Source organism: Melanostigma gelatinosum (assembly GCF_949748355.1).
Source record: "Melanostigma gelatinosum genome assembly, chromosome: 2".
Taxonomy (NCBI): Eukaryota; Metazoa; Chordata; class Actinopteri; order Perciformes; family Zoarcidae; genus Melanostigma; species Melanostigma gelatinosum.
The window spans coordinates 14,553,266-14,563,146 of NC_136635.1; the positions used below are offsets into that span (position 1 = coordinate 14,553,266).

Below are 9,881 nucleotides of genomic sequence, written 5' to 3' on the forward strand. Positions count from 1 at the left end.
TTTAGTTAATTGTAATTCATTTTCGGAATTAATGCAACATTAATGGAGCATGTCTACATGCAACATTAGACATGCTCCATTAATGTTGCATCAGAAAATGAAAAAACATCATATCTTTGTCATTTAATTTAAATGACATAAAGATATTCTGTTTTTTCTGGCTTTCTAAATTGTGTCATACTATTTTCCATACTCGTGTTTTGGTCTAGAGTTAAAAGAGGAATATTATTTCAATTATAATACATCTTATATTAGTCATTATATCCCACATTGTGCCAAAACAAAGATTGTCAAACGAAAAGATATAAAAAAGAAACGTTATGTCATACAAAGATTCGTATGCGCAACCACAGCGCACAGTTGACAACCTTTGCAAATTTCCAAGTCTCATGATCATCACGTGGTACACTTCATTGGTCAGTTCACCTGTTTGTGACTCATAGTTAAGAGACATGCATGTCATTGGTCGGTTTCACATGTGTACTGACGTGCCACCTTACGGACTTTGTCTATACCGCAATTCACCATTAGTGTGGTAATACTGACGTTTAAGTCATCTCGCCTCTTTCCTGTGTCAATAGCAGCTTTATTTGAGCAGAACTAACCTCATTCGAACGGGATGCAAACTGACTTTAGACGTAACGTTTGCTAGCTAGCGTTACGCGCACACCCAGAACTCGGAAGCTAACGTTAGCTTTGTCGGTTAAAAGTGACATAAGGGTTATTTACACTATTTAGAATGGGTGAGGATATTAGCGAAGACCCCACTCACACGGGTAGTGGATCCGCTAACTGCGAAACAGTAGAAGGTGTAAAATATTACACGTTAGAAGAAATAAGATTGCATAGCATGAGCAGTGACTCTTGGCTCATCGTACACGACAAAGTCTATGACGTCACAAGTTTCCTTGAAGAGGTAAGAAATAATAAACACTTTCTGCAAACCGGTAGCAACTATTTCGGTCATATTTTAAGTTTGTACTTTGGCGAAGTCTTTGGTTAACCTAACGTTAGCTATTTCGGCTAAAATTACTTCCTGGAATGGAGTGGTCTCGTGTGACGTCACAGTTTAGCTGTCGGCCATGTTGGACGTGTTGGACGCCAACGTGTCTGTTTGCGCTGAGTAAACATAGAATATTGCTAAATATCGGACGAGATCTGTATATATTTACCCTTCCAATGACGATATGAGAATTCTCGACCACCGTTGCTTTGACGTCTCGGACCCATCCACTGACAAACTGATTATAAGCGTCGAGCCCTTTGTAGCACTCCAGCTCGTCTTTTGTGTAAGGACTGGGGGTGTTCACGAGATACGTGTAGATGTTGGCGTAGTTTACCGATGGAAGATAAGTAGGATCGGCACTGAAACGATCTGCACTCATCGTATAGGGATCCAAGTTACCAATAACCTTCAATTTGGCCAGGTAGCGAACCTTTGATGCACTATCCAGTGATTCAAAGTATGGTATTTTCGCCGCACTTCCTTGTTTACGCGCCGCCATGTAGGATCTGTATGTACTCCAACATGGCCGACCGACCTCGTAACTAAGGAGATCGTGACGTCGGTGAGACCACTCCATTCTGGAACCTTACATAAACAGTAGCTGACGTTCACTGACGTTGATACCAAAGCTTGTCATAATGTTACTGTTGCTTCTAAGTACAGATGCATGATATACCTGCATACTATTTGATCTTAAGGAGTAACCGCACACGTTCACGTGTTTTTTAAGCTGTAAACTCAATAGGACTAACTTATAACTTAACGTTACCTGTATCATGATTCATATGGAAGTTACTCGATATGCAACATTTGCTTTTCAGCGTTTTAACATCACGATATATATCAATTGTATAATAAGTCATATTAGCAACAATTAATACTGGAGCTGCTTGCAGTGGAGCTAATTTTTAATTATTAAACTTGGGTTGTTAACTTAACGTAATTCATAGTTTTTAGAAGGTGGACATATGTACAGTATTTCACAATCTGTAAGGTAACTGGCAGCTTTAGCTGTCTATTGTAGGGGCATGTAAATACTTGAGTACAGTTATACATCTCAAAATTGCACAAGTACAGACTTGAATGTACTTGGTTATTTTCCACAACTGATTGATCATATTGGTGCATTTCATGAATTTGCCTGTGATTTCAAGTGTTTTTTTCATTTCTTCAGGCTAATTAAGCATTATAAAACCCCTGTATGATATTCTGAGTGTGTTGAATATAAGTAAATTGACAAGTTCAACACTTGTATTTGTATTTCAGCATCCGGGCGGCGAGGAGGTTTTGCTAGAGCAGGCGGGTGGTGACGCCACAGAGAGCTTTGAGGACGTGGGTCATTCCGCAGATGCCAGGGAGCTGCTCCTGCAGTACTATGTTGGGGAGCTCCACATGGTAAGATCAGGTCTCTGTTAGCTCTGAAGGACCCGATGCCCTGCCTCTAGTATCTTTTCATGGGGTCCATATCCCTCGGTCAAATACTGACGTTACTCAAGCAGAGTAATTAATCAGTGTCACCAAATCGCGTCGAGGAAAAAAAAAAGCCATTTGTTTCACAAAAGTTGCTCGGAGTCACAAGTTGGTGCCGTGAAAACAATTTGGGGATCACATGCTTATTAGCAAATTGAGGGCGATGACATTCAATCAAATGCAAATGTTGGGTACTGTGCAGCATAGTAGGATGAGACAAAAACAGAGTGTTGAACATTCAAAGATAGTTTTAAATTTCAAACTTTACTTTAGCTAAATTGTGTTATATCAAGGCTTTGTAGAAAGTATACCATGTCTGACTATTTCAGTAATTTTTTAAATAATATTGTATAGTTGGATAGTAATACTGAAGGTTACTGTGTAATTGTGATAGCAGCACCTTTATTCACATTTAGTAGGTTTGTTTTGCATGGCCCCCAATAGTGTTTTAGTTAAGTTTCATGTTGCTATATCACTGGTTTTGCTATGTTTTTTTCAAAACACAGCTTTGCAACGATCAGCGTATACAGATTAATAACATATAAATTACAAGATTCATAAGACTGCTGAGGGTGGAAACATTCCTGGCGGTCTGATTATTGCTCTGGCTCTCCAGGGACTGATTTCTGCAGTGAGAACTGATATTTTTCCGGCTGACTACTTTATTTTTAGATTTTGTCAACAGTTGTAAATATTAAACTAGTTAATTAATATGAATACATCTGATTTTTGACCAACTATGGATTGTTAAAAACTGACTTTGATTTTAATTCTTGGCTTGGTTATGAGTGTAATTTGTCTTAGTCATCACATTAAGATTTACTGATTTTCTTTGCAGGATGACAGAAAAAAGGAGAATGCGATGGTAAGCAGCAAAGTCACTGAAACAGAATTAACAAAGACAATACAAATATCTTGATTTGTGGCTAAATTATATAGATCTCTAATTTGAGTCCTATTTCTCTGCTACAGGATGAAAATGTCTCGAACTCAGGAAAGTCCAGGTGAGTTGTCATGATGAACATCGTGTGTCAGACTCATTGTTTACTGCTAATTATTCTGCTCACTTGCATGAATCCTTGTAAATATGGAGATCAAACAAACTACAAAGTATTTTTTATTTTTATTTCTGCAAATGGTTACATGTGATTGATTTCAATTGTCAATATCAACACTGATAGTTTCAAATTAAAAAGACGCAATGGGCAATAATGTATAAAAAAAAATTGCATCTTTCTTTCCAGCTGCTCCTGGACGACATGGTTGATGCCTGCTATTGCAGCAACTGTCGTTGGTGTCGTGTATCGCTACTACCTGTCTGAACACAAGTCTTCCTGAGCTGGCATGCTGTTTATCTCACTCTTTTCATCTGAAGGCCTTGAAATGTTTGACCAAAAACTGCCTCACACTGACGCACACAATTAGGAGTGTCTGCATCCTCTGCAACAAGAACAGAAGGTGAGCAATTTGATAAAGTGATTTTGTCCTTTATTAAATTGTCCGCCTTCAGTTTCTTTGCATTTCTTTGTCACTGCCTGTTGTCATTAATGCCGTTCTTAACTTAAAGTTTCATATGCATTTGACCCATTTGTCAATACTTGGATTACCCATTTGCCTGCTCAGAAAAAAAGGTTATTTTAACTGCCTGTATACGTGCACCATCATTTCACTGATTCATTTAATGTTGAGACATTAGTATGCAAAATGGTGATAAATTCAGGGTGATAGTTGACCGCTAACATTCTACTTTTTACACAGAATAATAATTTCCAATGAATTATTTTTGTTGTAATTGTGAAAAATGTCACTGCTACCTTACAATATGAATCAGTTTAGTCCAGTCACTCTTTACAGCAGTTTTCTTGTTTAAAATTGCTTGATTGCATTTAGTTATTAATGCATTATGTAATTGCAGTGTCGCATTTATTTTATGTTAGTTATATGGTGTCAGTGTTTATTTAAGTTAGAATCTGTTCCGACTTGTCACATTTTTCTACAGTTCTGTCATCGAGAATTTGTGTAAAAGTTCAAACTGCCTGAACCATATATCAATATAAATCCAGGCATGTAATGACAGAGTTCTCCCTCAGGCTCACGTCTTTTGTCTCGGATCTAGTTTGTTGTTGTACACTGTGTACTACGTCTGATCACGTTAATGTAAACTTAACTTAAAGGCATATTGTATTACCTACATAGAATAGCTGACAATGAATGATGAGTGAATACCCTTGGAAGAAGAATCATTTGTTATGAATCATTTATGTTTTTAACTGGTGCTTTTTCATAACTTTCATTTTAATGCATCTTAATTGTATGTTTTGGCTGAGTGGTACTGCAGCTGTCAGAGGGTTTGAATTGTATTCAATGCAGTCTGGTGTGCGTCTCAGGCCACAGCATATACATTTAATCTATTTTAGTTCAACATCTTTAATTCTCGAGGTTGCTGTTCAGCTGTTGGTAATGTTAAATATGCAATGATAAATAAAAACCTTTGCAAAGCATTTCTAAAATCACTCCTTTGATTTTATTTGCTATGACTATTGAAACGAAGCATTTTCAAACTACAAAGACATAACTATTGTAAGTCCATTTACCACCTATCGTTTAACATTCAACACTGAATATAACTTGCTAGTTTTACATGTCGCTACAAAACCTGCAGATGTCAACTTTGTTGGTTGGCTTCAACAATAAATAGTTGCCATCTCTTTGCATTTCAATTGCAAGTTCCTGTCATTAAGTCTCCTTGAATAAAATGAATCTTTCAAAATATGTATAAATGGTGTGATACTTATTTGTCATCACTCTTGACAATATCTGTTTAGTTAACTGTCCTTTATAAAATTCCCTACCTGCTTGTGTCAATTGTCAAACAAATACAACATACAAAAAACAAACAATAGGTGTGCTAGCCAGAGAGGACAGAGACTTCTGATCTTGACATACCTTTAATTGGTAGTCAGCTTCTGAACTGTGCAGCAGGATCTCAAAAGACAAAAGTGTTCTATTATTGTTGAGGCCATTTACAAACAAGTTAAGAAATGACGCTGGGTGATGCTGGAAAGAAGGAATAAGCCCAAACAAATAGAGTAGCTAGGGCAACAGCTGCACATGTTATTTCTATATTTGTACTATCATGGTGGTAGGCAACAAATCTATAATAGCAAAAAATTTGTCAGTCCACTTGTCATGTTTACAGGGAAGTGCAGCGACAAAGACCAATGACTGAATTATCCAAATTAAAATGTAACCATTATAACAATGACATTAATGTAGCCGAGCTGATAATGTGGTTATGCACTTGTGCACTGATTTGAGTCGGTATATGCCTGCTCACCTCATCTACTTGCTTTGTGGAGAGGAGCAGGAAGCAGTGATTGAAATGAAAGACTTCCCATCTGCATCGTCCACAAGAGCCCTCACAGTGCAGAGTGCCCATGAACAGCAAACTGCAGAAAGCACAAATCAACACCCATTGATGCATTCTCATGTAATCAGACGGGACGTATCAAGAGCTGGATGTCCTCTCGTTACAAAAATTGATTAATTGTTTAAAAAGAATAAAGCGTATCAGTTAATCTAAAAAATAAGACGTTACATTTACTACTAGTCTTGAATGTGCATCAACTTCTCAATTTTAGCAACTAAAAAACATGGAAAAATCTTAAATAATATACTCACGCAATAGAATAAAATGAGCATTTCCTCCGAGCACCACGACAGCCAGTCAGAAATAATTATACATTTATTGATGTATTGGATTTTGTCGTGCCTTACTTAATATTAACACAGGGTGGCACTACAACCTCAAGATCTTGATTTATGTCTGTAGTGTTATTTGGCCTTTACCGGAAACAGCGAAAATATATATTAAAATGATATTAAAATAGCTATTCTAACTTGTGCACACACTCTAATAAATTCATCGCAGAATACTGCCATGTTTATCTCCAGGTTTTCATGGCATGGACCAGCAGTAAACTCAATAAACAATGCTGTCACACATGGTGGCAAATACATTATGCAATGATGAAAAAAACACCTGAAACATTATTACTGTGACAGTGTGGTGCTGATAAAGACAATCAGATTATTTGAAATAATGTCTAGAGACAAAATACTGACAAAACATGTCTGGACTGTTTTTGCACCCCTGCCTATGTTTTGTATAGTAAGCCAAAGTAAGGAATATTTTAGAAATGTGTTGGATCTAAATGGTATTAGTCCTCTCAGTTTGTGTCCTAAAAATCATTAAAGACACTTTACATTTACCTCAGCCTTAATGTAGTGACAGCAGTTATGACCGGACTGAATTATGAGCTCTTATGAGACAGCATATTGTATTTGTGAGAGTATGTGAATTCCTCAGATAGACATCATTCCCCGTGACTGGATCGCCTGTCATTTCTATCAGCAGTCATCCACAAGGAGAGCGGAGGCTGCTAATGGACAACACTCCAGTGTCCCGGGAGACCTGCTCGGCAAAAATCTCCAATGGCTGGAAAAACACTTATGGATGCTACAGGAACAAACATTATGCCCGATTAGTGGATTGACTTAGTCCAAAAAGTCACCTATACGTGGATTACGTACAGTCTCATTTGTTTTACTTGAAATGTTAAAATTAAATTCCTTCTTTGTTTTCATGCGTGCAGAAATACAGCGGCACACAGAAACAACCAATGTCAGTGTCGAATTTTCTGTCTGCAGAGGAAATCCTGAGAGAGTTTTGCAGCATTGCCAACTGCCTAAAAGGTTCACTAAAACGCTAACCTTTCACAATAAAAACATCCCCACCTTTTTCTAAAGGATTTAGACCCGTGAAAGGAATACATTCACTCTGGAAAAAAATAATGTCAACATTTCTGCCGAGTCACGTTGCTGAGCCTGGGGCTCTGCTTCACACCACATCAATGAGTTAATGAAAAATATATCCTGAATATCAGTACAAATAATGTCAAAATGTAAAGCTTTAAAATGTATACACCTGAGGAAATTAAACTTGGCCCATGTATTTACACCTGATATGAATATTTCATTGCTAATTAGCAAACCATATAGTCACACGTATTAAGGAAGTGTATGTGTGTATGTGTGTGTGTGTATATATATATATATATATATATATATATATATATAGTTATAGTTATTCATGAGGCACACTTTAAATTCAAACCAATCCATTTTTCTGATGTCGAAGCATTATATTATCTTCAATGTTACTTAGCTCTGTACCCCTGGCTCAACCGTTCATCCAACATGGCATTGGTAGGCGGTCATTTGCATAATCCAATTCAACTGATTCATCATAAAACACTTCAGATGTAAAAGTGAAGAAAGTGAACACTGACAGTAAACATTACCAAAATCGAACATGTCAAATGTTGCGCATAGCATATAGCAAACCCAGATTGTTTAGTATTGTAAATTAACATTCCGCTGTTCCAGTGGTTTATTGGTCATCTAATCTCTGTAGTGTATGATGTTGTAAATCTGCTCTTTCCAGATGTATAATACCGAATGTAACAACGGTAGACTAGGCACTACATTCAAATCAAATTATTCTGTCTACTCCAAAAACACACATGCTACGGCCTATAACACTACACACCATGCGGTCCACTGTAAAACAGCCTAGGCATGTGAAACAAACCAAACTTCCATTTCTATATTAGAATTACATTACTGTATTAAATTGCTCAAGCATGAACTGCTAGGAATTTTGCTTTCCAATTCAATCTTCAGAAAAACAAATCAACAACAGCATCTACAAGCATTGCAGACCACAACACACATGCCCCCAGATATACCAGAGCATACTGAAGCTGAGATGTTGACTGGAAGCAAACCACGCTTTGTCTGACAAAGCAGAGCAGCTCATGCAATGACATGCCGTCATGCTGTAGAAGAACAACTCGGGGACTATGAGTAAGTTACACTGCTCTCCACAGTTCCTTTGACAGGTCTGTTTTGTTATTTAGTAATGTGGAGAGCAGCAGAACACACGGCAGAGCATTTTCATACAGCTGCTAGTGAACACTTTTCACTTTAACGTCATTTATTCTTTACAAATGATGTATTTGTAAATTCTGAACTCAGACAAAGTGAAGACACACTTCAAAAGGCATAATGCTTTATTTCATAGATCATCCATAAACCAATACATTATTAATTGTTATTTGTTCATTCTTTATAAAATTAGGAATTTAGAAACACAACAAAATGTATACATACAAAGGTCATTATTAAGTTGGGTATCTTATTGCATGATTTAGTGACAGACCTTCTGATGCTTAATACATTTGCATATGTACAAACATGACTGATGGACAACCAAAGGCTAAAATAAGTTGCATAAAATGTTTCTGAATTTCGGTTTCTTTGAACGTTTTTGGAAAGACTCTTACTCCTGATTAACTTTAAATCAATCGTCACCATGACAGTTAACTCTATTCAGTATAGAACATGTCATTGGCATTGCCAAGTTGAGTCCATACTGCGTTAGAAGATACTGAGAGGATGATCTTAGACTTAATATCTTAAAATAAACAACCACAGCCTCAGAAGTTACCAAAGTTCTCTCTTTCCGGCACAAATGTAGTGACCTTTCTACAGTGTAGCTGCGTAATTAGTTTTCTCCTTGCATACACTCAAATGCTGACTTAAAGGTTAACTTCTCCCAGCTGTTGTATGCAAAGGTCTGCGACGCACTGTTTAAATTGAAGGAGAGTTTGATGACTTTAATCTTTCTAAGCTTTTGTAATTGGATAGTGATGTTAGTTCACAAATGTGTCATATGAATAGGAGTCTAAATTTCGGTTTCTTGTGATGATCCAATTGACTAACCTCAAATGTCTGAGGTGAAATATGTTGACCGAAGCAACAAGTCTAAATACGCAACAGCTGACACTAATAAAAGATCGGTTATATCGCTGTATGCAAAATAATGGTAGGCAATTCTGGGGCACAGACAAGGCTGACAACTAAAACAACTAAAAGGTGGTTTAAGATGCCGTCTCTGACAGTGAATCAAATCTTGGCATGTCAAATCTGTGCATGGGTAAAACAAAAACAAATCCAAAATAACTTATAAATTGAACCTATGTTCCACTGAACTGAACATTGTTAAAAAGAAAAAGAAAAATATACAATCATCAATAACTCAAATCACAATGATGTAGACTGTGCAGTGGTTATTTCAAGTACTTGTCATGATAGCCTGTTTTAGTGCCAATCTGTCTGCATTGCAACCCATGTGACCCACATCTTACCCATGATACCTTACTTAGAGATATGTCAATAATTTGACGTCAGTTGACCTGCTCAGGCGGACAATACAAGACAGCACAGAGGCCACCGACGATGTCTCTTACCATGCCAGTGGTGCTCTTCTGGTGCAGACATC

At 37.1% G+C, this 9,881-nt stretch overlaps 1 protein-coding gene across 2 annotated transcripts; it reads left to right on the plus strand.

Annotated features, from left to right (window-relative positions):
• Positions 1 to 471: 471 nt before the first annotated feature.
• On the plus strand, positions 472 to 4,977 carry cyb5b (cytochrome b5 type B). 2 transcript variants are annotated; one of them, XM_079295487.1, is made up of 5 exons: positions 472 to 916; positions 2,273 to 2,401; positions 3,315 to 3,341; positions 3,449 to 3,480; positions 3,721 to 4,977. In XM_079295487.1, the coding sequence occupies exons 1-5, from the start codon at positions 740 to 742 to the stop codon at positions 3,812 to 3,814; spliced, it is 459 nt and encodes a 152-aa protein (XP_079151613.1). In that variant the 5' UTR covers positions 472 to 739; the 3' UTR covers positions 3,815 to 4,977. The 2 variants fall into 2 exon arrangements, with proteins under 2 accessions (XP_079151613.1, XP_079151614.1); XM_079295488.1 differs by lacking the exon at positions 472 to 916 and adding an exon at positions 1,100 to 1,289.
• Positions 4,978 to 9,881: the final 4,904 nt, after the last annotated feature.

Coding starts and splice junctions, on each gene's coding strand:
- cyb5b (XM_079295487.1), top strand. CDS start 740: ATGGGTGAGGATATTAGCGAAGACCCCACTCACACGGGTAGTGGATCC. Junction 917..2,272: donor TCACAAGTTTCCTTGAAGAG/GTAAGAAATAAT, acceptor TTTGTATTTCAG/CATCCGGGCGGCGAGGAGGT. Junction 2,402..3,314: donor ATGTTGGGGAGCTCCACATG/GTAAGATCAGGT, acceptor TTTTCTTTGCAG/GATGACAGAAAAAAGGAGAA.